Below are 27625 nucleotides of genomic sequence, written 5' to 3'. Positions count from 1 at the left end.
ACTAATTTGAGGAGAAAGGAACAGAGAGGGTTTGCCTTTCTTTCTTCAGACCTTGCATGTAGCATGGATACGTTCAACCAAACCTATAGAGCAGGGGGTCAGCAAACTTTTTCAGCCGTGGGCCAGGCCACCGTCCCTCAGACCATGTGGTGGGCTAGACTATATTTTTTTGGGGGGGGGGATGAACAAATTCTTCTGCCCCACAAATAACCCAGAGATGCATTTTAAATAAAAGGACACATTCTACTCATGTAAAAAAATGCTGATTCCTGGACCGTCCGCGGGCTGGATTGAGAAGGCGATTGGGCCGCATCCGGCCCCCGGGCCTTAGGTTGCCTACCGCTGCTATAGAGGAAAAACTCAAAACTACCTAGTATGCTATCTCAGCCAAGATCATGCCACTCTGCCTGGTTGCTAAGCAACACCACACCCCTTCCTCTCTTGGCTAGTTGACTAACACAAAATTAACCCTTAAGTTGTACACAAAATGATCCCTGCTGTTGTACCTCCAGCGATAAGAAACTCCCAATATTGTTGTCTCTGCACATTCTTTGGTCACGCCCAATGCACATGTTAAGCTCAAGGGATAGGCTTGATGTACAAAGCACAATTTCTGGTATAAGTTCAAAGTGTTCCTGGTCCTTTTGGCAGCATTAAAATTGGAACTTCAGAATTGCCTAGTCAGTTAATTTAAGCTAATGTAAGCCTTTGTGGCTATCTGTTCTGAGACTATGCTATTGGCCATGACTGATGGTTGATATTGTCAGACTCCTTATTACCCACAAAGATAGATCTACAGAAATCCTGAGATGGAAGGTCTCAAAAATAAAAAAAACGAACTTTGAGAGACAGTTAAAAAACAGAACTAGTTCTTGAACTCCCACTTTTACCTCAACTCCCTGCCCCACTTCCTGCTTTGTGTATCATCTTACTTGGCAAAGAATTCTTGAGAACCTGAAAGCTTGCCACACTTCTGTGACATTTCATTGGCTCCCAATAAATGTATTGCCCAACTGTGGACCTGGAAATTTTTCTTCTTTTTATTTTATTAGGCTTACCCTAAAAAACCACCCCAGAGAAAAATATACTGACATTTCTGTGACTTAGAGTTTTTCCTCTTGCTCTAGTCTAGCTACTGCAAGGATCTGTGCAAAAGTGCCAAGGGGTGCCTTGCTTTCATGATAATTTTATTGCCTTTTTGCCATATGCTTGAGTGTTGGTTTTTTCCTATTCTTTATGTTACTGCTCTTAAAATAATCACTCTTAATTCTGGCTTTTATGCACTGTGATTCATATACATTACCTTCTTAGTATCTGCAAACACGATTTGATTGCTGTGCACCAAGAACTCTTCTATGTCGGTCTCTACAGTCAGAGCAGCTGCTGCAACCTTTCAACTGTTTGACTTCACCCCCAAAGGTCTGCTCCAACCAACTTTGGGGAGTGGCTGGATCTTTGCAAATATTTTTGACCACAAGCAATGCAGCCATGACCCACGTACAAAACAAATGAACCTCCTACTATTGTGCCAAGCTATGGGTTGTTTCCTATACTCAGAATAACCCCAATGAAATTAATGGACCTAAGTTAGCAATGCCTATTAATTTCAGCGAGTCTTCTCTGAGTGCGGCTAGTATTGGCTTCAACCCATTGGAGGGCTGAGTGATCCATGTCCAGCAATTGTTCAGGCGTGTGAAAGAAGCCACAATGCAGAAAACGTATCCAAGATCCTCCAGAGCCATAGAATGCCCAGTACATTGTTCAAGCTAAGCTGGCCTTAGCATGGGCAGTGCTGAGACCACTAGTGTCTGAACTGGGGCAATCTTCTTAAAGAGGGAGATGGAACAGGGTGTACAGAAACATGTAGAAAGACTGGCAAAAAGGCGCAAGGAGTGGAGTCCTGCATCTAATGTGACACAAGGAAGATCAGACACATTAATCACAAACACACCTAGTTTTGTCCTGGGCACTTCTCTGTCGGCTGCTGCTTATTTACACCTATCACAAATGGAAGCGAATGGCAGCCATTCCAGGCAGTCTGTATGTGCACAAGCCAAGGCCTGACTTAGGGCAGGCAAGCACCACACCCACAAGCACAGGAAGTTGCACCTTCCTTAACAGTTGCTTATGACCACAGGGGCAGAGCGCAGAGATGGCAAATTTTTCAGGCTGCAGGACCCAAGTGGAATGCCAGGTTTTCTTACAAGGAATCCACACCACACAAATTGTAGGGAGAAAGTTTGACGCAAGTTAGTTATGGGCGTTGCAGATCAGCGAATTTGCACCCATAAACTAGCGGCACTTCCTCTAATCCAGAGGTCCCCGAAGTAAGGCCCGGGGGACAGATGCGGCCCAATCGCCTTCTCAATCCGGCCCCCGGACAGTCGGGGAATCAGCATGATTTTACATGAGTAGAATGCGTCCTTTTATTTAAAATGCATCTCTGGGTTATTTGTGGGGCATAGAAATTCGTTCATTTATTTATTTTTTTCAAAATATAGTCCGGCCCCCCACAAGGTCTGAGGGACAGTGGACCGGCCCCCTGCTGAAAATTTTTGTTGACCCCTGCTCTAATCCATCTAAGGCGTTTTGTTCTTGGGCCTTTTTATTCCTGGATAAAGGGAGCAATGGGGAATGAGCTTTGCCGCAATAAAAAAAAAAAGATAAGAAACTAATGTGATTGTGCACAGGAACTCTGACCGGATTTTTGTAAGGTTGTCACAACTTGGAGTAACTGTTCGGTGTTGCTGGAATCTCTTAATGACCCTGGACTATGCCATTTTCACATTTCAGAAGTAGCACTACTTGAATAGGTGATGCAGGGGGGTGGGGGGAAGGCATCTGCATACCCTGCCAGTCTGGACCGGTAATTACTTTTCTCCATGGTAGATGTATAATTTAAAAATTTTGAGTGATACATTCACACTCTTCTATTAGGCCAACTAGCTTAGAGCTCCAGGTTTGCAAAGCTTACATGCCAGGGACGCAACCTATGTCAAGTTATTAATTCTCTCACTGGTTGTAAGGGTAGAATTATAAGCAGTGAAATCAAGGGAACTTAAAATAGCTCAACTTGAACTGGATTGTACTGTGTGAGATTTTACCTAGTAGCTCCATATATTCGGAGAAAAAAAACACCGCAGGATATTAAAAGTGATGTTCTTCCAGTGCTTGACTTATCCACTGACACTTATTGCCAATAGCTTCAGCACAAGAGAATGGCTTTCTCCAGGCAATACAGAAGTAGTCTTGGGGGGGGGGCAGTGAATTTAATAAGCTAAGCTAAGTAGCAGCTATTAACTTAGGTGGCTTTAGCAAAAGTTAAGTCTTATACATTAAAAAAGGAGATTTTTTTAAAAAATTGTGCAGTAGCACTTTAGAGACCAACTAAGTTTGTTCTGGGTATAAGCTTTTGTGTGCATGCACACTTCTTCCGATACCAACACAGCTACTTACGGTACCTGAATTAAAAAAGGAGAAACAAAATAAAAAAATTCCTTCCAGTAGCATCTTAAAGACCAACTAAGTTTGTCATTGGTATGAGTTTTCGTGTGCATACACACTTCTTCAGATACACTGAAAGGAGAGTTCAATGAGCAACTGTTAGCCTTCAGAGATGTAAATGAGCCTCCACATCTGGGAACAATATATCTGAGTACCACAAGCCAATGACAAAATAAGTACCATCTTCATCATGCCCTGCAAAGGAGAAGCATCTGATTGGAAAATGTGGGTGATAAGAAGACTAGTTAGTCAATTTTAGTGCAAAGACCTTTACAATGGACGGCAGAGAATAAAAGGAAAATCAATACAATACTGACAATACTGGTCTAGGAGAACCTCTGGCCCTTCTGCAGGTTGTTGTAAACTGGGTTAAAACCAATAATCTCACAGTTCACAAGCCTTCCAGTTGACAAGTAAACCTCTTGAAATAATTACAGGTAGGTAGCCGTGTTGGTCTGAGTCGAAGCAAAATAGAAAAAAATTCCTTCAGTAGCACCTTAAAGACCAACTAAGTTTTTATTTTGGTATGAGCTTTCGTGTGCATGCACACTTCTTCAGATACACTGTCGAAATAATGTAATTGTTGTGATATATCAGAACAGAATACACGGTGAAGGTTGATCCATTGGGGCCAATGAGGCACTACCACACCAACCCCTGCCTCCAGTCCTCCAGACCCACCTGTAACTACATCTCCATCTCCTTCCACCCTCCATCCAGGCAAGCAAGCAAGAGGCATTATGTTTCAAAGACATGTTCAGCTAGACAAGAGCACGAGGAGGGTGAAGATCAGCGCTGGTGAGGCAGGGTGTGTCCTGGGGAGTCTCTTGACGACCAGACAGAGAGGGGCCTGCAGTTGAGACCCGTGTGTGTTTGTGTGTGTGCCGAGCTTCTCCTTCCCCGCAACCCGCACCTGACTAGTGTGACCTCGAAGGGAGAGCCTTTCGCCGGCGATTGCCTGCCTGTTCTTTGTGCGGGACGCTCTCTGGGCGCAACCTAACGACGGCGAACTACATTTCCCAGGATGCACTGGAGCGCAAAACTTTTGCACGCGCTCTCTCTCTCTCTTTTGGAAGAAGGTGGGTAAAGGAGGTTACATAAGTCTAGAACGTTGACACATCGCTGCCCCGCCCCCGGGGAGTGACGTCACTAGCTCGGAGCCCCGCCCTCGTGGAACGTTTTGTAGCCAGTTTCAGATTGCTACAGTCGCGCTCCCGTCCATGCTATTTCCTGCTGCCGCTGGGGGGGTGGAAAGATTCCTGCGCTCTTGCTCGCCGTCTCCCCCCGCCGCACCGCCAGATTCTTGCGTGGAGGCCCCGGATTCCTTATCCCCTTAAACAAAAATAAATCCTGCTTGCGGGGGAATCAACGTACCGAGCCTCTAAGCTGCGCCTCCACATCACAAGGGCTGGACTTAGGGTCTCTTCGTCTTCTTTTTTCTTTTCCCCCTCCCCCCCCATCTGGGCATGGTGTGCTGGGGAGGGGGGTGAAGGGGCTTTTCCTCAGCGCTGCTGACCCCCCCCCTCCCCAGCCCTACCCCGAGAGGGTTTTTACCGGCGCCGGAAAGCCTCCTTCCAAGGGGAGGAGGGGCGGTGCGCGAGGGAAGGGATCCCTGGATCGCATTGCATTGCGGCTGTTGCTCCTAGCGGGGGGAAAGGCTTTGCTCCTTTTCGTCCAGCCTTTGCCCACTCCTTCACCCTCCCCCTTCCCCATTTTCTCTCCACTCTTTTTTTTTAATCATCTGTTCGATTTCGCCTCGGAAGCAAAAGGAATGTATATGAATGACTATGCTGCCTTGAGGACTCGGATGCTGGCGGCCTCTTTTTAAAAGGAAAAAACAACAACAAGGAGGCGGGGAAAATCACCTTGCAGAGGATCTCGAAGAAAACAGCTGCCCCTTCTTCTCCCTCGTTTTCCTCTCGACCCTGCCGCAGCATCACTCAAGCTGGAGCATTATGGAGCTGGAGAATATTGTGGCCAACACAGTCTTGCTCAAAGCCAGAGAAGGTAAGAGATTGGGGGGGGGCGTGTGATTACAAGCTGTGTCTTGCTCCTGGGCGAGCGGGGAGGCGGCTCGTTTCTCCCCCCGCTTCTCTCTCTCTCTTCCCCCAACCCAGAACTGGCATAATGGTTTTAGCAGAAAGAAAGTTGGGCTCTTGCCTCCGGCCGTTCCTGTGTGACGATGGGGGTTTCCTTGGTTTCCCTGGAGCGCCCAGAGAAAGAGTGTGCGCCGCCCGTGGGTGTAACTTTGTGTCGGTGCAGGTAGGTCGTGCCCAGAGGTGGGAACTGCTGGTCCAATGGCACCCTGTGGAGCTACATGGCTGAAGAGGGATTTGAACTCTGGCCTAGGCCAACAAGTGGAAGGAGGGGAGCCCAGGGTCCTTCTGCAGGGAACAGGTCCGGAATGGTGGACCAGTAAGAATGATTTTGCTTCCCAAATGAAAATGGCCAGAGAAAGGAGCCACTGCCTTCTTTGTGGAAGTGAGATCTTAAATTAGCAGTATAACCCTAAGCATACTTCTTTAGAACCAGGCTTCTTGGAGTTCAGTGGGGCTTATTCCCAAAAAGTGTGTGCAGAATCATAGCCTAAATGCTGTGACCATTATGGCAATTTAGCAGTCTTTAAAAGGGGAGGTGGACTCTGTTTTATATTCCTGTGCCCACCCGTTAGGTTTATTATTATTATTAATGGGGATAGACACAATTTTGAATTTGCCTGAGGGTTCAAATCCCTCTGCAGCCAAGGTCCTGTGTGTAGGCCTTAGGCTAAAGTGCAGACTCTTAGCCATCTGTAAACTGGGACTTTTAATCATAGTCTATCTTATTATATGGGACCCAGGTGGCGCTGTGGGCTAAACCACTGAGCCTAGGGCTTGCTGATCAGAAGGTCGGCGGTTCGAATCCCTGTGACGGGGTGAGCTCCCGTTTCTTGGTCCCAGCTCCTGCCAACCTACAGTTCGAAAGCACGTCAAAATGCAAGTAGATAAATAGGAACCGCTACAGCGGGACGGTAATCGGCGTTTCCATGTGCTGCTCTGGTTTGCCAGAAGCGGCTTTGTCATGCTGGCCACATGATCTGGAAGCTATACGCCAGCTCCCTCGGCCAATAATGCGAGATGAGCGCGCAACCCCAGAGTCGGTCACGACTGGACCTAATGGTCAGGGGTCCCTTTACCTTTACCTTTATCTTATTATAATGCTTTGCAAGGATGGGCAAAGTAAAGACTTTAGACATTGAAAGCATACATCATTGTCGTCGCCATCATTACTACTACTACTACTATTATAAAATGCTTTGGACATTGAAAGCACACATTATTATTATGATTAATATTTTGATTACTATTACTACCACTATCATCATCATCATCATCATCATTGGTGCCCTTACTGGGCACCTTTTGCAAATGAGAGCAAGGAAGTGCATCTCACTTTGGGGTCCACATAGCACACTGCACCAATTCCTGGATCAGTTATAGAGCATCTGTTCTGCATGCAGAAGGTCCCAGGTTCAAGCAATTGCTGCCATCTCCAGGTGGGAGAGAACCCTGCCAGAAGGCATGGAGAGTCACTGCCAGTCAATGTAGATAATACCGAGCCAGGTAGATCAATGGCCTGACTCAGTATCCATCAGCTTCCTATGTTCATGCATGCTGCCAGGATTTAAATGACATTAGGTATAGGCAGGGCACATGCTTTACACAGATGAGGTGTGTTTCAGTTGCTTCAAACTGGGGCTGATGAATGCATTGAAAATAAATTCTAAATTTCTCAGATAAATTGTGTCCAACACAGTAAATACTGTGTATATATATCTCTCTCTCTGTATATATGGCCATTTGGTGGTTAGGGATGGAGATTTCACATATCTCTCAGAACTACGTTGCCACTTACATGAGTAAGCTAAATACTACCATGGCAATTAGACAGAAAGCTTTACCTGATGCTCACAGCTCTCTAAAATCTTGACATTTTGGGAGAGAGAGTCTGAGTACCCTTTGCAGAGCCCTTTGATTATTCCAAGAAGAAAAAAACCTACGGCAAATCACAGGGAAACAGGTGCTGCAAGCTTTATCTTTACCTTCTCAACATTGGTATTAATCTTCACCAATATGCAGCAACACCAGCATGTTGATTTGATCCGAGTATCCATGCTTCAGCTAACTTGCTGCATTGGTCATGTTGATATGTGTGGCGGGTCTGTCGGGATTGTTTGTTTTCGGCATGCTCAGGGCAATTCGGAGGAAGCACACCCCTCTGGTACAGTGAGAACATTTTATTGACCATTGGAATGAATGGGGCATATGATGCAAATGTAACTCATTACTGCAATACTGGTTGTCCCTACATAACCTTTATAAAACAGAATATAAAGCAGTTCCAGAATTCCTAAAGGTTTTGTAATTGGGCTTCAGGCCTCTTAGAATGACTAATTTTGTTGGGAGTCAGAGCCATAAGTTCTGTCTGGTTACAGTGTTTCTGAAACAAGGAACACATTTTTTCCAGGTTTGAAGGGCACTTTTCCTGGAAAGCCAAAATTTAATCCAGGTGGGAGGTATGTTGGCAGCATGTGAAGCGATTGGAAGTGGTATCCTCTCCCATGGGGTCCTGCCCTGAGTTAGATGTGTGAACAGGGAATGACGGAAGCAGACTTGTGCCAGGCCAGGCCACTGAGCCATCCAGTCCCGTATTGTCTATGTGTGTGTGGGCACTTTAGCCCTCCAGATGTTGTTAGACTACAACTCCCATCTTCTTTGACCCTGATCATTCTGGGTGAGGCTAATGGGAGTTGAGGTCCAAAACCAGGAGGCCACAGTTATGTCCCCCTTGTCCACAGTGACTGGCAGCGAATCTCCAGTGTTTCAGACAGATTTTTCTCAGGCCTGTCTGGAGGTGCCAGAGATTGAACCTGGGGCCTTTGCTGCAAGGCAGATGTTCTACCACTGAGCTATGGACCTACCCTTATTTGCTCTACACAAATTAGAGGTTTCACAGGACTGTCGGTAAGGCTGTTCCATGCCCGCCCATTTGGCAAATGGGCGATATTGTTTCAAGAATGTTTCATGCGCAACACATTTCCTATGCAGCTGTCACTTCCACGGAGGAAATTGCTGTAGCTAATGTGGCTGATTCTCTGAATATGCAAACAGTGGGAAACCTTGACCAGCAAAGATCACACAATAGGTACACACTGTAAAATGGATGTGTGTGTGTGAGAGAGAGAGATGCACCAGGTGCAGTTTCATCCCCTGAAGTGATACAAGCAGTTCCAACCTTCCCAACCATTCTAGCCAATCATAGAAAGGAGGGAGCTCAATTGTGGTTGCAAGAAAACAGCCAAATCTTCTCAGCCACCTTTGGAGGGAGAAGTGGTGTAGCTGGGAGGTTATCAAAGACCCATAAGAAAGCTGCAAGGACTGTAGCTCAGAGGTAGAGCCGTATATCCAGAAAGTCCTAGGTTCAATCCCATATATTGCCAAGCAGGGCTGCTGCCAACCTGAGCTACATAAACCAATGGGACAAGGCAGCTTCTATCTTCCTACACAAGAGTGTGCCCTGAAAGGGAATGGATCTATGTGCCGACATGCTAGAGGCTGCCACTTGCTAACACTCGTGTTGCCTTGCAAATAGGAGGGTTGGATTCCACTCTGTCCAAACCTGCATTTAAATCTAGTTTAAGAAAAACCATTGTGGCATAGGGAGTAGTGTTGGATTCGGAAGGCTGACTGCATGATACTGGGCCAATCTCCATCTCTCAGCCAAGCCCCACTTAAGGAGGGTGGGGGATTGTGAGGATAATGTGGAGCAGGACACCCAGCCAAGTGTGCTTTCTTAGTTCCTCCATAACTATCCCGAGGATGCACTGAAATGAATGTGCTTAGCTGTCTCCTTGGTGATGGAAAGCTACAAACACATCGGCTGTAGGATTGAGCTTTCTGCACAGTGAAAATAGCCTCCACCCCATATTTCGAAAACTCTATGTTTTCCCCCTCTCTGTTCATTTAAAATGAATACACCATGTATGCCTGCAGCTGCAAACAGAATTTTGAATAGGAAAGTTTTTTTTCTTGAGGTATTTAGTGAATAGTTCTGTGCAAAAGAGTTGCTGTCATTAGGGCCTGGAAGGAATTTGCCTCCTGAGTGGTCCTGAGTTGGCCAGCTTTTAGTTGTGCCTTAGCTGTTTTCTCACTTTTTCTATACATTTAGAGCACTTTAACAGTCCTGGCTTCCCCCAAAGGGAAGTATAGTTTGTTAAGGGTGCTGCAGGTTGGTAGGAAACCCCTGTTTCCCTCACGGTTCTCAGAGTAGTTTATCAATCCCTCTTCCCAGGGACTTCTGGGAATTGTCACTCTGCTAATATTGTTTCCTTAGCACCTATTGGCATGCATCTTCGATCACTTGGCAGTTTCTTTTAACTAAAGCAAATGGTTAAATATACAAAGCTGTATATTTCTCCTTCTCTCGTGAAATAGCCCCAGAATGTGGTCATTCTTGATGTTTTCTTTTCCTCTCTGCTCATCCTGTCACTCTCGATGCCATTGGCTGGCCTGCTCTGATATACTGTAATAATAATTGCGAAAAGCCTCTGGCAGATCTTAAGACGTGGGCAGGCTGCTACAGGGACAGACATTCCTCAAGGAATTAGGTTACACCAGGGGTAACCCATGTGGGGGTCTTCCCTTTCTGGACCACATGGTCCCTGACCATTGACCATACTTACTAGGTATTATGAGAATTGAGAGCCCAAATTGTATGGAGGGCAGAAAATTAGATACCCCTGGGTATATATATCACACACACACACACACACACACTTCTTCTTCTTCTTCTTCTTCTTCTTCTTCTTCTTCTTCTTCTTCGGCAATCACTCGTAGCCGAGTAAGATTGTCTTCCATGAACACGGTTTTAACAATGGGTCCATAAGTGACTGTGGAGGCCAATTCTGGATCCACACATCCTTCCACAGTGGGGACATTGGTTTCCAGGCAGGAGTTGATCATGGTGTGGATTTGCCAAGTGTGCCTTCCTCTTAGCACGTTTCTCCCTTGTGTCCTGAGATCGAGTTTCTTCAAAGCCCATGCCACATTTGGTAAAGGCTGTTCTCTAACTGGAGCGCTCGCAAGCCAGTGTTTCCCAGTTGTCAGTGTCTATACTACATTTTTTTAAGATTTACCTTGAGACAGTCTTTAAACCTCTTTTGCTGAGCACCAGCATTACGCTTTCCATTTTTAAGTTCGGAATAGAGTAGTTGCTTTGGAAGACGATCATCAGGCATCCGCACAACATGACCAGTCCAACGAAGTTGATGTTGAAGAATAATTGCTTCAACACTGGTGATCTTTGCTTCTTCTAATACACTGATATTAGTTTGCCTGTCTTCCCAAGTGAGGTGTAAAATTTTTCGGAGAAACCGTTGATGGAATCTTTCGAGGAGTTGGAGATGGCGTTTATAAGTGGTCCATGTTTCACAAGCATATAGTAAGGTTGGTAGTACAATAGCTTTGTAAGCAAGCATTTTGGTTTCCCTGCTAATGTCCCGGTGCTCAAACACTCTGCACTTCAATCGGGAGAAAGCTGCACTCGCAGAGCTCAGGCGATGCTGGATCTCGGTTTTGGAATGTAACTCATTCTGAAAGACCGTTCGACTTCCAAAAAGTTCAAAAAATGAGAATCAAGGGGCTGGCTGCAAAGTCAATTGGGGGGGGGGAATGAAAAACGCGTATCGGAAGCTGTTCGGCTTCTGAAAATCATTCGAAAATGGAAGCATTCACTAACGGATTGTCGGCGTTCGGGTTCCGGATTGTTCAGCTTCTGAAGTGTTTGACAACCGAGGTTCCACTGTATACTCAGATTTCTTGTGGAAACAAACAGCAGTAAAGCAAAACAGTGTAATTTCCTCTTAGGAGTCATCAGTTGTGGACACAAATTTTGTAGGGTCTTGTCCTTCATGCCAGATTCTTTATGGCAAGGTCTAACCCCCCCCCCACCCTTTTCAAGGTTTGTAGGGACATGTGCAGGAGTAAGTTAACAGAAGTTTCCAGGTATATTCACACTTCCCTTCCCAAAGGCCAGTAATTTTTCAATGGTGGCTCTCCGTGTGTGAAATGCTCTCCCCAGAGAGGCTTGCCTGACACTACTGTTAAATGTCTTTAGGTGCCAGTCAAAAAACATGCCTCTTAACCCAGGCCTTTGGCCATTAAATAATCTATGGCCTGGTAAATCTGCACTGTTATTATGATTATTTTATTATTATTATGCTATGTATTATGGTTTTTGTTATTATTATGCTGTGTAAATTATGTTCTTAATGTTGTACTCTGCCCTGGGTTCTTTGGATAAAGGGCAGTATATAAATCAAATAAATAAATAAAAATAATAGTCTCAAGTTGGGTTCAGCAGCAAAGTCCTGTCTTTTAGGAATCCAGTTGAAACTGGTTGGCAGTAGCTTGTGGACAACTGAAGGAAGTACTTACTTGCCTCGACACAATGTTGATTGTCAAAGCAATTCACATTTCTTCTAGATGTGGTGATTGTCAGAGCTGTGTGTGTGTGTGTGTGTGTATGAGTATGAGAGAGAAATGAAGGCACAGGTACCAGATACTGTTCTACAATGAGCATAACCTTCATAAATGAGAGTAATAAGATCCTATGGGATCAAGTAGTGAGAGTGCTGCTGCGCTCAGGTCCTGCTTCCCAGCTTCCCACAGGCATCGGGTTGCCCACTGGGAGAACAGGATGCTGACCTATGTGGGCCACTGGCCTGATCCTGCAGGCTCTTCTTTTGTTATTGGGTTAATAGTCTGCCCTGGTGTAAAGGCTTTTTCCTATGTTCCTTAAGTCTGATCTGCTGAACTGATTCCAAATTAAACCTGGAAGTTTTTCACTTTTGTTTTATTCTGAGGCCTCCTCCCACCAATATTCACTCTTCTTCCCCCCTCCCCCTCCCCCGCACTCCCAGGCCCCTGGTGTTAGCAGGGGGATGAGACCCCTCCCTGTGCTAAGCGAGGGTTTTACTCTGTTGAAGCTGATGCAGATAAGGATCTAGAAAGACCTGCACTCTCCAGTGCCCTAGATGTAATTCTGATAATTAATTTGCATTGCCATTTTATTCATAGTAGTGAGTTATATCCTTCCCAGAGGAGCACTCTCAGCTCTGCTCTCTTGGTGGCCTGCAAATATCTGTACAGAGCAGCATAACTGGGGTGAGGATTTCTGTGGCTTGCTTTTACCTTTTTTTAGGGTGGGAGAGGAAGGCACCAGGAGATCACCGTGCATATTGCTTTGGAAAGTGGGAAATATGGGTAGCTGTCCGTGTGGCATGTTGTTGTTGTTGTTTAGTCGTTTAGTTGTGTCCAACTCTTCGTGACCCCATGGACCATAGCACGCCAGGCACTCCTGTCTTGCACTGCCTCCCGCAGTTTGGTCAAACTCATGTTGGTACCTTCGAGAACACTGTCCAACCATCTCATCCTCTGTCGTCCCCTTCTCCTAGTGCCCTCAATCTTTCCCAACATCAGGGTCTTTTCCAGGGAGTCTTCTCTTCTCTTTTTTAATTTTTTTTAAAATAATATTTAAAATAAACTTTATTTCTCGTCTTAAAAGAACAACAAATCAATAAACAAAAAATACAAACCTATAAACAAAAGAAAGACAAACAGACAAATAACAAATACAATTCTACAATTCTACAATAAAACCATCAATACACTCCAATTAAAATTTCTTCCAAACCATTTATATATTGCTTTCCTTATGTATTCTCCTATTACTTGCATTACCCTTTTATTGTTCTTCTGCTAGCTCTAACTTTCTCCATCCTTAAAATTCCCTTACAAAATATCAATATAAGTATAAATATATCCCCGTGTGACTCTAATCCCAACAAATCGCTAACTCAGTTTTTATATTCTTTTTCCTAAAATACACTTCTACACTTCTCTTCTCATGACGTGGCCAAAGTATACAGACACCTTTATATAATGGGAAGCTTTTAGATTGTGATGGTGTGAAACAGGGGTAGGGAACCTTTTTCAGCCTGAGGGTCACATTGCTTCCTTGGTGACCTTCTGCGGGACACAGGCCCATGGTGGGTGCAGCCAGGAGCAAAAGGGGGTTGGAGCGAGCAAGAACCATTACACCAAGTCAGACCATTGGATTGGCTGGCTGGAACTTTGACATGGCTGGGACCTCCGGTGCTGCTCCCTGCCATGGCACCCGCCACAACCCTCACCCTTCTCCCCAGGCCACATCCCTCGCCAACTCTACTTTGCCCTCTCCTGTGAGTGTTTCTGCCTGCCAGAATGCTTCTTTGAACTCTTATAATGGTTCTCGCTTGCCTAGACAGAGAAAATGGAGGAGAGGGGTAAATTAACTAGTTGCTCGCTCCACCCCCTTTTGCTCCTGGCTCCACGCACCAATGGTCTGACTTGGTGTAAGGCAACTTCCTATGTTCCTATGCACAATTTACCCCAGTATATGCAGTTTCGTTACTTGGCTGGAGAATTGCATTTCAAAGTTTGGAGAAGTGTGAATTTTGAAGGCTGGCTGTGTTTCGGTTTGCGTATTGCTTTGGAAAGTGGGAAATGGGTAGGTTTGCCTTTAAACTTCTCCCCCAGCTGCAGTCCATTGTTTCTTTTCCTGCCTCCCTTTTTTTCTGGCTTGCCCAAGTATTGGTGAATCAATCTATTTATTTACCTAGAATTTGAAAAGCTCCCTGGCAAAATTGCAGTGGGTTTTCTGCCCGTACATCCCTGTCCCGTTCTGCCTATTTGCTTCCAGACCTTTTGATCAATTCGCTCACCTAGTTCTGTTTATATCCTGCCCTCTCCTGAGGGCTTTGGCCGGATACCGTATTGAGATGCATACAATACAAATAAGATAGCTAATGACTTTAAAATGCCACTACCTGCCTAATGCAAATTAACAAACATTCTAGCTTGGACTGGCATTTAACGGGCTTCCACCTTGCTCCATGTACCCCTGAAAACTGTTCATCTTTGAACATTTACTATCATTAACTTTTATTATAAGAAACAAATCATATTCTCCTTCCCAAATATGTACAGCATAAACACACTGGAACCTCAGGCTTCTCCATCAGGTGCTCAGTACTTTCCCCCTGCAATGCTGAACCCTGGGACATGTCCCTAAACAGCCAAGCTGCAATCCCTCTTTTTTTCTTTTTAATGGTTTTTATTACATTTCAAATTATGCATTTCAAAATAAACATTCTACACAATGCCATATATCCATTGATTTCCCTTCTTTCATGGGTCATTTTACTTATCTATCATTCCTGCATATTATTTTAGTAATTCTCCAATTTACATCGTTCAGTTAATCACGCTGTTGAATTTATCATAGTGCTGCCACCGTTTTCAGTTGTGCACACTTATTTTCTAAATAATCAGCAAAGGTGTTCCACTCCTCTTTAAATAAGAATTCTTCTTGCTCTTGCAATCTATAAATTAAAGCTGCTAATTCCGCAAATTCTGTAATCTTAAATTGCCAATCTTCCTTACTTGGGACCTCTCTCACTTTCCAACTTTGGGCTAGCAAAACCTGAGCTGCTGATGTTGTGTACATAAATAGATTTCTATGACATCTGGGAACTTCAGTTCAAACTATTCCTAACAAAAAGGCTTCAGGTCTTTTTGGGAAAGTTGTTTTGAACATTCTTTTCAACTCCTTATTAATCATCTCCCAATATTCCTTAACCTTGTTACACGTCCACCACATATGAAAAAAGGTTCCTTCCATTTCTTTACATTTCCAACACATATCTGATTCTGCTTTATACATCTTAGCTTGGGGTTAAATACCATCTATGAATCATTTTCATATAATTCTCTTTCAATGTATAACATGCAGTGAATTTTAAATCATTCTTCCAAAGTTTCTCCCAGAGGTTTAAATCTATGTTATGCCCTATATCCATTGCCCAGTGTGTCATAGAAACTTTAACTAGCTCGCCTTTTGTTTCCCATTCTAGTAAAAGGTTATACATTTTAGACAATAATTTATCCTTATTCCATAATAACTCTCTTTCAAATTGTGAGCTTTGGTCCATAAATCCTTTTTTTGGCCTGTTTTAAACAAATCATATAATTGATGGTCCTGTAACTTGGTTCCTTACTTCTTCCATTGGTTTCAACCTGGGTTCACTACCTGTAAATTCCAATAAATCTCTATATGTTGACCATTTCCTATTCATATTAATTCTCTTAATTTTGATCGCCTTGATGGGGGATAACCATAAAGGTGTTTTCCCCTTCCTACAATTTTTTGTATTTCTCACAGACTCTATACAGATTTCTCATAATAATGTCATTCATAATGCTTTTTAAAATTTATTCTTTCCCATACCAAAGACATGCATGCCAGCCAAACTTTAAGTTACAGCCCTCTACATCTAAAATATATGTGTTTTCCAATACAATCCATTCCTTTAGCTGGCATAAGCAAGCAGCCTCATAGTACAATTGTAAGTCTGCCAGGGCAAAGTCTCCTCTTTCTTTTGTATCAATCAAAATTTTATGTTTAATTTGCAGCTTTTCCCCCTGCCAGACAAATTTATAGATATCTATTTTCCATTCTTTGAGGCAACTTAAGTTGTTGACAATCAGGATTGATTGGAATAAAAATAACACCTTAGGTAATACATTCATTTTAATGGGTGAGATTCTACCCAGTAGGGAAAGCTTCATCCTTCCCCATACTTCCATCTCCTTCTTAATCTCTTTCCACAGTTTAGTATAGTTATCTTGAAATAGAGCTGCAATCCCTCTTTTGCCTGGCTGTCATGTGTCCTTTAACTGTGCTGGAGAACTGTGATGCTTGCCTTGAAGGAGCACGGCGTGAGGGTAGAAATTTGGGACTTTCGTGCAGCTTGAATGTAGCCTACGCCCCCAAAGGATTATGGTATGTGGCCCTCCAGGGATTGCCCACAAGGGAATGCAGCCCTTGGGTGGAAAGAGGTCCTCCATCCCTGTTCCACAAGCGCGAAAAAGGCCTCTGTCCTAGTTTAGTGCATGGACTGAAAGTTGTCCCCTCTAGCTGAAAGGAGCTCCAGCTTTAGAGGTCAGGTGCTGGAAAGCAGCCTGCGTCTGCAGAGGCCTACCTTCATGCTCTGTGCAGGGAGCTTCCTAGAAAACATCTGGCTGTCCACAGAGGGGCACAGGCTGCTGGACAAGCTTAACCTTTGGTCTGAGCCAGCAAAGCTCTCCGTTTGAAGCTAACGTCTTAAACCAGGGGCTCCCCAAATGTTGTTGAACTGCATTTCCCAGGATCCCTGATCAGTTCCCATGCAGGCTGGGGCTGATGGGAGTGGAGGGAAGCAACATCTGGAGCCTCCGCCCTTCTCTTAAGCAATGCATTTATGGGGAAGCATGCTCCTGGGCAGCCATTACTCCTTGCTCTCTTACTCCGAATGCGAGGGAGCAGTTGCATACATGGAGGGTTGAGCTGTTGTTTCTCACAGACATTTGGGAGCTACTGCCCTGGCACTAGAGCAGAAATGGGGAACTTGTGGCCCTTCAGATGTTGTTAGATCACAGTTGCCATAATCCTCAACCATTGGTCATGGAAGGTGGAGTCCAGCAACATCACAGGGAAGTACCACCCTGGTTTAAGCCATTGATTTGGTTTTTTGTTTCTTCCAGAGAATCTGTACCTTGTGTCTCCCAGCAGCTCTGAGCATTTGAAGAGGGTGTGAGGGTGAGCGGGGTGGGGTGGGGTGTGTGATTCAGGGAGGAAGGGTTTGTCTGCAGCACTTCCTCACTTGTGGTAGCTTTGAACGCGAGCATGGCCCTGCATGCACAGCTCCACCGGTAATGCAAAGCGCAGTCGGAAAGACTTCACTATCGTGAGCAGGTTTGCTGATGTTAACCGACGGAAGAATACTTAGGCCAGGCATCCCCAAACTTTGGCCCTCCAGGTGTTTTGGACTACAATTCCCATCTTCCCCGACCACTGGTCCTGTTAGCTAAGGATCATGGGAGTTGTAGGCCAAAACATCTGGAGGGCCGCAGTTTGGGGATGCCTACTTAGGCCTTGCTGTTTCATGTGAGGGTTTCACCTCCTTCCCCAAGTGACAGTTTTATTTTACATTCAACAGCCTGTCTGCTTCTAAGATCATCTTTGGCAGGACAGACCAAGCGGCTTCAAGTGTTTATAGGCTTTGTGGATTTCTCCTCATTCCCTTCCTCCCCCCCCCTTAAGTATTTAAATGACACACAGACTGAACAGCAAGCAGATATTGCTGGTGGGAATGTGTGTCAAGGCTTGGGCTAAATGACCTTTTGGGTCTCTTCCAGCTCTACAATTTTATGAATTGCCCTTTATTGCTGGTGCATGGTGGGAACTCAAGAACCCCCCCTCCCTAGTCCATGGCCCCTTTTGAACTGAGGCTTCACTGCCATAGTTGGGGAACCTTTGACCTTCCATATATTGTTGAACTACAACTCCCATCAGCCCTAGCAAGCCTGCTAGGGAATTGTAGTTCAAGAACATCTGGAGGGCCAAAGGTTGTGCGTCCCTGCTTTACTGGCACTCACAGCACTTTTGGATCAGAGCAACTGAAAGCCGCCCTCTAGCATAGTCAGCACTTGGAGAAGTGACGATGTGAAATGTCACCTCCCAGCTCCCATCTGCTTCATGGGTGTGTTCTTGGTCATACGCATTCTGTGCTTGGTCATGGCTGCTGTGCTTCTGCGTGAAAGTCATTGCTCTAACAGGCAGTGGGACAATCATTTGGCTCGTGGGAGTGGAGTGCAGGGGAAGCAACTGGATCCTCTTATGTCGCCGGTTCTGGCGGGAGGGCCTGGGTGATCTTGGCAACCAGATGTATTTTGCTTCACATTTGCAACGGGGAAGGGTTGCCTGACTTGATGCGGGAGGCAATAAATCCTTGGTAACTGTAGCAAGCAATTAGCCACCACATCAGCCTCTGATTGAGGCTGGATGAACTGCAAGGCTAAGGAGGTTGCAGGGCTCAAACCAAATTGGGTCCTCGGCTGTAGCGAAATCATGCTGTGGTTGCATTGGCAGATTCCTGCACATTCCTCTGAGTCTTGAACTTTAAACACTTTGTAGCACGAAAGCCCTAGGCAGATGGACATCCAGTCAGGGAAACAAGGAGGTGGGGATTTGCACCCCTGGAGCAGTGCTGGCATTTTGGTGTTTGAGACGAATGAAAAAAATGGCGCTCCTCCTCCCTGTTGGGAAGAAGGGGTGGGTGGAGATCTACATCGGGAACAAGCTGGGGAAGAAAAATTGACATCGAGATTGACTGCCCCGGGGGACCCTGTTGCCTGAGGTGGTCGCCTGACCTGGCCTTATGGTTGGGCCGGCCCCGGAGCACCCTTGATGAGGTGGACCTGCAGCATCTGATTAAATGCCTCCAGTGAAGGAAAGCCCATCCCTTCTCAAGGCAGTCTGTCCCACTGTTGAGCTGCTCTTAACTTCGGGAAGTTTCTCCTAAGTGAGGGGGTTCCCTAATTGTGGTCTTTGATCTGTGAGCTGCTGCATGTCCACATCACCATCATTTTATTTGTATGCCGTCTTTCCATAGTTAAAACAGTGCTCAAGGCGGCTTACAACATGACAAGATTTACATAATTACCAACATAACAAAAGTCATGATAAATGAAACACATTGAAAGGTACACAACCAAATGGAACACAATTTCCACGTAAATCATAAAATCTGACACTAAAAATACACGAACTATTCATATTGATTTTTAATTGCATTTTTAGTGCTTCTTTTGTTTCTTATATTGTATTTTGATCTGAATTCTATGTAATGCTGTAAAATACAAGATAAGAAGGGAAAGCAGCAGAGAGCAACAAGTTTGCTTCTTCTTCTGATTGACCATGCACCAGATATTTGAAGACTGCTATTATGTCATTCCCCTTAATCATCTTTTCTGCAAGCGAAATATACCCAGCTTTTTCAGTCATTCATTTCTGGACCACAACCATCCTGGGCATCCTTCTCTGGACATGCCAGTGTATCAATCTCCTTCTAAAAATGTGTCTTTCAGAACTGAGCGCAGTCTGTTTCATTGATTCATCATTTTATTTGTATGCTGTTTTTCAACCAAAGAAATCATGTTCTAAGCAGCTTATAACAAAGGCAACCTAGGAGAGCTCAGTCAGTAAAGCATGAGACTGTTAAACATAGCGTTGCGGGTTTGAGCCCCACATTGGGCAAAAGATTCCTGGATTGCAGCAGGTTGGACTAAATGATCCTTGTGGTCCCTGCCAACTCTACAGTTCTATGATTCTGTGAAACAGAAATGCAGCTCAAAATCAAACCCTGCAGAACAATTGCAGAACAGCATAATAAAGCAACACAAAAGCAAATACAGCACCAACATTTCAGTGCTATAAATATAACAAGATTGCATTAGCAACATCCAACAGCAAAGAATAGCAAAGGAGTTTGACAGTTTCACCTTGGTTCTAGAAACGCCTCTCCCATAATGTTGCTCACAGTCCCTCTCCAGTCTTCCAAATACAAGGGATGGGACAATTGAAATACGTCTCCCATGATGTTGATCTTTACAACTTGGAAACACAGTACTCCACATATGCCTGCCCGAATTTTCAATTGAGGCACTTTCCTTTATCCCTCTCTGGAACGTGGCAGATAATTTGTGGGCATTTTGTTGTTGTCATGCTTCTAGAATTCATAGAAAGGATAATCCGGTTAGGAAGACCATGTAAGATAAAGAGGCTGCATCCAACTGAGTCCTACTCACAGTGGACCCACTGAAATGAATACAGTAGTACCTCTACTTACGAATAACTCTACTTACGAATGTTTCTACTTACAAATGGAGCTCCGTCCGCCATCTTGGATGTGGTTTAGGTAGGATTTTTTCTACTTACGAATTTTTAGATAGGGTTGCTTCAACTTACGAATTTTTTCTCCCAATGCATTCCTATGGTATTCGACTTACAAATTTTTTCGACTTACAGATGTGCGTTCAGAACGCATTAAATTTGTAAGTAGAGGTACCACATAAGTCTAAGTTAGTCCAACCCATTAACTTCAATAGGTCTACTCTGAGTAAGGCTAGAATTGGCTAAAACCCAAAGTGTTTTCTCTGACTTGTAAGTAGTTTGGCTAAAAGAAAGAGAGGACAAGGCTCCTATGCCCTTAACTGTTTTAATAAAAGAGCAAATTTCAGCAATGTTGCTTTTTAGAGCAGGCATCCCCAACCCTTCGGCCCTCCAGATGTTTTGGACTACAATTCCCATAATCCCTGACCACTGGTCCTGTTAGCTAGGGATCAAGGGAGTTGTAGGCCAAAACATCTGGAGGGCTGCAGGTTGGGGATACCTGTTTCAGAGGAAGACTTTCCTCTTCTTTCCCTTTTTTCTTCCAGTTTTAGCATTTTATTCCAAAATATATAGTTATTTACTGTACAATATTCTGTATAGGAAGAAAACAATACAAGTATATCAGAGTAATCATACAATAGTAGTAAATAAAAATAAATAATATAGGTAGTTGTAAATGAAAACATAAATATATAAGAAGATAAAATGAAGAGAAAGAAGAAAAGAATAGATTTGCCTGCTTTATTGCTCCTAGCTTTCCATGGTTATGCATTCCAGCATTTACAGTGTATATGACTTGTGATTTATTATACCAATAGATGATAAACATACCTCATTTTGCAATAACAATTATATCAAAATGTTTACCTTCTCTCACCTTAATTATACTTCTTAATTTGACCACATTTATTGCTTCCTGTATTCTCATATTCCATTTGTTTAATCTGGGAGTTTGAAACATAACCAGATTCAATGTTTCTCCAACAAACATTCATTATTTGTTCCTGTTTATATTTGATAAAACTCTGAAGATGTCAAATATCAATGAATTGTTTCTTGTTTTAAGGGGGGGAAATGTTAAGGTTGAAAGTTAACATTTGTCATGGGACATGTTGCTTGCCATGTAACGGAATCTCAGGATTCAGGGTGGCGTCCAAAACACTTGTCCCATTATGCTTGCACAAGGCAACTCTCGCTGTGGCCATTTGCCATGCTTGCTGGTGGTGATGGAAACTGTAGCTTCAACAACATCTGGAAGGCTAAAGGTTCCCCTCATCTGCACTCACAGAATCCATTTTTTTAGCGCTGCATTGGCTGCAACTCTTTCATTCTCTCCCCATTTATTTTCAAATGTATTAACAGAAATATCTTTGCTCATAATGAGACCATACGGTTTTCTCAGTAGTTTCTGTCTGAATATCGGTTGCTGGAGACCACAGGAGGGGAGAGGGCTCTTAGGCTCAGATCCTGCTTGGCGGCTTCCCACTGGCATCTGGATTGACCACTGTGAGAACAAAACGCTGGACTGGATGTGTCATTGGCCTGATCCAGCAGGCTCTTCTTATGTTCTTAATCCTGAGAACTAAACCTTACCACTCTCAGATCTATAATTCCCAGCACCCTTACAGTTATCAGGGATGTGGGTGGCGCTGTGGTCTCAACCACTGAGCCTCCTGGGCTTGCCGATCGGAAGGTTGGTGGTTCGAATCCGCATGATGGTGGTGAGCTCCCTTTGCTCTGTCCCAGCTTCTGCCAACCTAGCAGTTCAAAAGCACGCCAGTGCAAGTAGATAAATAGGTGCCACTCCAGCGGGAAGGTAAATGGCTTTTCCGTGCGCTCTGGCTTCCATCAAGGTGTTCCATTGCGTCAGAAATGGTTGTCATGCTGGCCACATGACCCAGAAAGCTGTATGTGGACAAACGCTGGCTCCCTTGGCCTGAAAGTGAGATGAGCGCCACACCCCGTAGTCGCCTTTGGCTGGACTTAATCATCATGGGGTCCTTTAACTTTACCTTTTACCAGTTACTAAGTTGCTTGGGGTGGGAGGTATGATTCAAATGTATGGTATATGCACAGCCACAGATTCAAGCTGCTATGGTTACAAGCTGCCTATTCTTCAAGACACCAAAGCCAAGGCTTGCCTGTTGGTTTTTAACTGAAACTCGATCCTTTTGGCTGAGGTCTGCAGTGGGACCCTCCTCCTCTGCTGACATCAAGCTTGGTGGAGGCTGTCCTTCCTTCTGGCTCCTTCTCAGTTCTCAGGGTGATGCTGGGATGTTCCTGAGGACTTAGAACATAGAGGGTTGCCATGCTAGGGATTGGACCTGGGACCTTCTCCACGCAAAGCATGCACCTCTGAGCTACAGTCTTTGCCCCAACTTGTCGGCTCGGCTTTTCTTGCTTCCTCCCTTTTGGTCTTTTGTTATGTTTGTTGCAAGCCTTGCCACTCAGGCCTGGCTGTAGAGACCAACTGGGTCTTGTGCCTGCCTTAGGCAAACATGAGAAAGGCAAACACTGCCTGGGCCAGCTGGGCAGAGGCACCTGTGGCTGTTTATGCTTGTGGGGAGAGGTTTGCTGGCAGCTCTGTTGACTCTTTGCACAGCCCTGCATGGGCCAATTGCTTGCGTTTTACCCAAGTGGAAAGAGGTGGGGGTAAATAGAGAGCTTCCCTTAATCTGGGCTGGGAGGAGAGCGAAGGAGCCCTAGCCTGAGGTCCGCAGGTGCTCTGGAAAAGAAACAGGGAATGATGCAACACATTTTTTTTAAAAGACAGCAGTTCTAGGCATATTGTTGGGAGGTTGTTCCCCCAAGTAAACATGTTCGGAATTGTTTTGTATAAATGTGACAGTGACTGCCTGAAAATTGTCATGGATGTGAAGAGGCCTGTGGCTCCTGCTGCTTCCATTTCCCTGTGCGAAGCCACTGAATTTACTCTGCCGCAGCTGTCCCTGCAAGAGTGATAGAGAGAGCAGTTGTGTGTGTGTGTTCTGTTTGTACATTGCACCACATGTGTAGCTCCTCCCTCCCACATGGAAAAGGGCTCACCAGGATCTTCCTTTTCAGAACTGAAAATCAAATCAGAGGAGGGGCAGAGAATAAAGGGTGGCAAGAGGAGGGATACTGTTCCGGCATCATTTCCTCGTGTGCCACACACAGCTAATGATGCAGCCCTTTTGGCAGGGTTCGCCAGTGTGGAAGCTGCTCCAAAATGTGATGCAGCCAGGCCAGCTCAGTGGGGCTTTAACTCTTCTGGCTAACTGTGTCTTAACCCAGTCTCCCTGCATATCACAATCATCTTTCAAAATGAAGACAAGGATGCATGTTGCCTCATCCTAGTTGCCAACTGAGCAGTGTAGAAAAATTCCAAACTGGAAGCTGCCTTATACAAAAACAGTGCTGTCTACTCTGACTGGCAGCGACTCTTCAGGGTTTCAGCTAGGGGACCCTCCTGATCGTACCTGAAGATGCCAGGGATTTAACTTGGTGCCTTCTGCATGCAACGTAGGTCATTCCTCTTTGGATCGGGAACACCGTGCTGTGGTATGGGCTTAGCACTAATAATAGTGGAGGGTCAGGGTTGGTGCCAGAGATCAGTATATTTGGGCAGCCACTGAGGTCCCAGTGCCCTAGGATGGGCTGCTGCTAACTCCTTATTTGTTGCCACAAAGCAGCAGACCCTGCCACCCCCACCCCACCCCAGCTCTCTTTGAGCAGTGAGCACCAGCCCCATTCTGAAGATAGGACTTTCTCCTGGTGTTCCCTCCTTGGTGCCAAACAGCACTGGCTGCTTCAAACAAGCACCATTCAGTTGCTCGCTCACTCCAGTGATGAGCGGCAGTGCTGCTCGCTTCCCAGCCACGGGAGCACAGCCTTATACTGAGTCATACCATTGATCCAGCCTATGCTGGCTGGTCTTGGCTCTCCAGGGAACTGTGCAGCTTAGGTGAAAGGCCACTTTTGCGCTGGACTCCACCATCTCTGAACTCACCTAAAGCCAGCTCTGTCCCATTTCTTGTTCTGACTCAGACCTCGTATAGGTACCCATTTTTCATTTTCAGTAGTGGGCAGCTTTAGGTTTATGGTCTAGAACAGGCATCCCCAAACTTCGGCCCTCCAGATGTTTTGGACTACAATTCCCATCATCCCTGACCACTGGTCCTGTTAGCTAGGGATCATGGGAGTCGTAGGCCAAAACATCTGGAGGGCCGCAGTTTGGGGATGCCTGGTCTAGAAGCTTTGCTACCATGTTTTCCCGAAAATAAGACACTGTCTTATATTTTTCCTCAAGAAGACACACTATGGCTTATTTTCAGGGGGTGTCTTTTTTTTTTATTACGCATCCAGCCTCACCTCTTCCTTGGCGCCCTCTAAAACTGTGTCTATCACCATGTCTTATTTTCAGAGTATGGCTTATATTGCGCAAATCCTTAGAAAACCTGCTACGGCTTCTTTTATGGGTATGTCTTATTTTCGGGGAAACAGGGTACTTACAAAAAAAGTCACAAACTTGAGGACTAGAACTGTTGCCAGAATCTTGAGGACAACAAAGCAAACCACCAGCTGTTTCCAGGTTTCTTCTTGGCTTAGCATGTGCAATTTGTCTGGAAGAGAGGAACTATGAACCTGGGTTTGAATGTAATGTTAAGCCAAATCATGATTTAGCCCCAGGACCATAAGCTCAGTAGCAGATGCAGAAGGTCTCAGGTACAATCCCTGAATCTATGGGCCAGTTGGTATATAATGTATTCAGCTTATTTATCTCTCTCCCTCCGACAGGAGCCCAGGGCACCAAACACCTCAACGCAACAAGCAAGAACATTATCTTGACCAGTGATCTCAGGGTTACCAGGAACAGTGCCTTACAGCCATAAAATGCCTGGGTAAACCGGAATGTTTTAAAATTCCTCCTGAAAGTAAATAAGGAGGGAGAAGGACGCAGCTCAACAAGCAAGCTGTCATGGGTGAATGCCAACTGGGCTGCCGCCAGTGTAGGCATAGAATCACAGAACTGTAGAGTTTGGAAGAGGCCCCAAGGATCATCTAGTCCAATCCCCTGCAATGCAGGAATACATTGCAGGCAATGTTGAACCAATGGTCTGAGTAAGGCATCTTAGCCTATTCCCAGGCAGTGCAGCAGCAGCAGCAGGGCTGAGGGAGGAGGGCAGTGGCCCCGAACTTTGGGGAAGCCACATGTTTGTTTGTGCTAAGCCCTGGTTTGGCTTAGCCCTACATGCAAACTACAACACTGAAGGGAAGACTCTCTGCACATGCTCTGGGGCCTCTTTGTTATTAGTGTGTACGCTTCAGAACTGAGGTCTTGGCTTAAATATGCCATGCCCTGGGGTTGAGCATTGGGGGGGGGGGAAGCCACGGGTCAGACCACAGTTTCCCCAACAGCTTGTGTATAAAGCACTATATGAGCAGGAAATATCTATCTCTATTGTGACTTTGAGGCAGGAGGGACTGTGAAATGTTCTTCATAAAGATAAAGGTTGTGCAGCTGGCATGTTTGGGCATGCAGAGTCCGCAAGGGTGTGTTGAGAGATGCCTCCCTGCTCATTTCCAGCAAACGTGGATTAATCTTCCTTCTTTCTATAGAGGCGTAACTCCTCCCTGTCCTTGTTCAATACCAAGCTTCTGCTGTTGAATAAGAGCTGCAACAAGCTTAATCCAGATCCTGTCGAAGTGCTAGTCTTACTCAGAATAGGCCCCTTGAAATGGTCAGAGGTGACGTAGCTTGCGTCTATTGAATTCAGGGGTCTGTTCTAAGTAGAGGCTCTTTGGGAGTAGCCCTAAATCAGGGATCCCCAACCTGGAACTCTTCACATGTTGTTGGACACCCTCTCCCATCTGCCCCGGCCAGCAGACTCGGTGGCTATAGGAGCTGTTGTGGCAGCAACACCTGGACGGCCACAGCTTCCCCATCCATTCTCGAAGGAAACATCTGCAGTGCTCATTTAAAGCAGGGAACTATTGGAGTTGTAGCTCTGTGAGAGGAATAGGGGTCTCCTAACAACTCTCAGCACCCTTAACAGACTATTGTTTTGTTGGCATCAAGAGACAATGGAGCGTGCCTCCGGAGGTGAAGTGAAACCATTGTGTTAGCAGCAGCAAACTGATCTCCCCAAGGCACAAGCCAGGTATATAGAGGTCCTGAGCTGCCAAGACCCCCCCCTCTAGACCTCAGTGATGTGGTTCAGAGGAAAACAGAGCAAGATGTTTGGCACCAGCTAGGTTTTTAATTTGTATCCCAGCAGCAAAAGGAAATCTCTGCCCTTCTCCCTCTCTGCTCCTTCCTGAAATGTCCCTGTGTTTAGGGTTGCCAGACTCAATAGAGCAGTGTTTCTCAACCAGTGTGCCTCCAGATGTTTTGGGACTACAACTCCCATCATCCCTAGCTAGCAAGACCAGTGGTCAGGAATGATGGGAGTTGTAGTCCCAAAACATCTGGAGGCACACTGGTTGAGAAACACTGCAATAGAGGACAGGACTTCTGTGCCTTTAATTGCCCTGCTCTCTTTTGAGTCTGGAAACCTTAAAGAGAAACCAACAGACCCTTTGCTTGGAAATTAAACAAAGGGTCTGCAGAATAAAAAAATTCCTTCAGTAGCACCTTAAAGACCAACTAAGTTTTTATTTTGGTATGAGCTTTCGTGTGCATGCACACTTCTTCAGATACACTTGAAACAGAAGAGTCAGAGGTTTCCAGACTCAAAAGAGAGCAGGGCAATTAAAGGCACAGAAGTCCTGTCCTCTATTGAGTCTGGCAACCCTACCTGTGTTGGGCGAACTACACATCCTGTCCCATCTCTTAATTCCCTACCTTCCACTTCAGGAGATTTACTATCAGCTATTAGGCACTTGAGCAGGTCAGTTCCTTCCCCATTTGCAAATTCCTTTTCTCCATCTCCTTTCTGCTGGCATTCCATGCATGGTGGAAGCTCCCTGCCTTATTTTGTCACTTTCCCTATTTTGTTTTGAAACTGATGTGCACTCAGCTGCCCAGGTTTGCTGTTAGGGAATGATTTGCCACCTACCTGTTTCCCTTTTACTACCTGGTTTGATTGATTGATACACAAAACCGGCTTAGCTGACTCTGAGTCAGAGCCTCCCTGCTGCGGTCAGAAACTCCCAAGTGTTCCCTGCCTCTCTCCTACTTCCTTAGTTAGCAGAACAGTTCTGGTGGGTGCAGCGCTGAGCCCCAACTGCTGGGACCCCGCACTTTGAGACCTGGTGGCAAAGCCAAAAAAAGGTAGACTGTGAGGTGGAC

General features: G+C 45.3%; 1 protein-coding gene across 4 annotated transcripts in view; it reads left to right on the top strand.

Moving 5' to 3' along the window:
• The first annotated feature begins 4678 nt into the window (after positions 1–4678).
• LOC118096815 (G protein-coupled receptor kinase 5) overlaps positions 4679–27625 on the top strand; it is a 74673-nt gene continuing 51726 nt past the window's right edge. For 2 of the 4 annotated variants that reach the window (XM_060268408.1, XM_035139026.2), the window contains exon 1: positions 5518–5766. Coding sequence is in view for 2 of the 4 variants with exons in the window: in XM_035139023.2 (XP_034994914.1) it covers positions 5460–5511 (52 nt within the window). In the remaining 2 variants the exon portion in view is untranslated. The other 2 variants (XM_035139023.2, XM_035139024.2) reach the window with 2 other exon arrangements.

Source organism: Zootoca vivipara, chromosome 15 (assembly GCF_963506605.1).
Source record: "Zootoca vivipara chromosome 15, rZooViv1.1, whole genome shotgun sequence".
Lineage (NCBI taxonomy): Eukaryota > Metazoa > Chordata > Lepidosauria > Squamata > Lacertidae > Zootoca > Zootoca vivipara.
The sequence above is the reverse complement of the archived record's forward strand: the minus strand, read 5'-3'. Positions and strand labels throughout refer to the sequence as shown.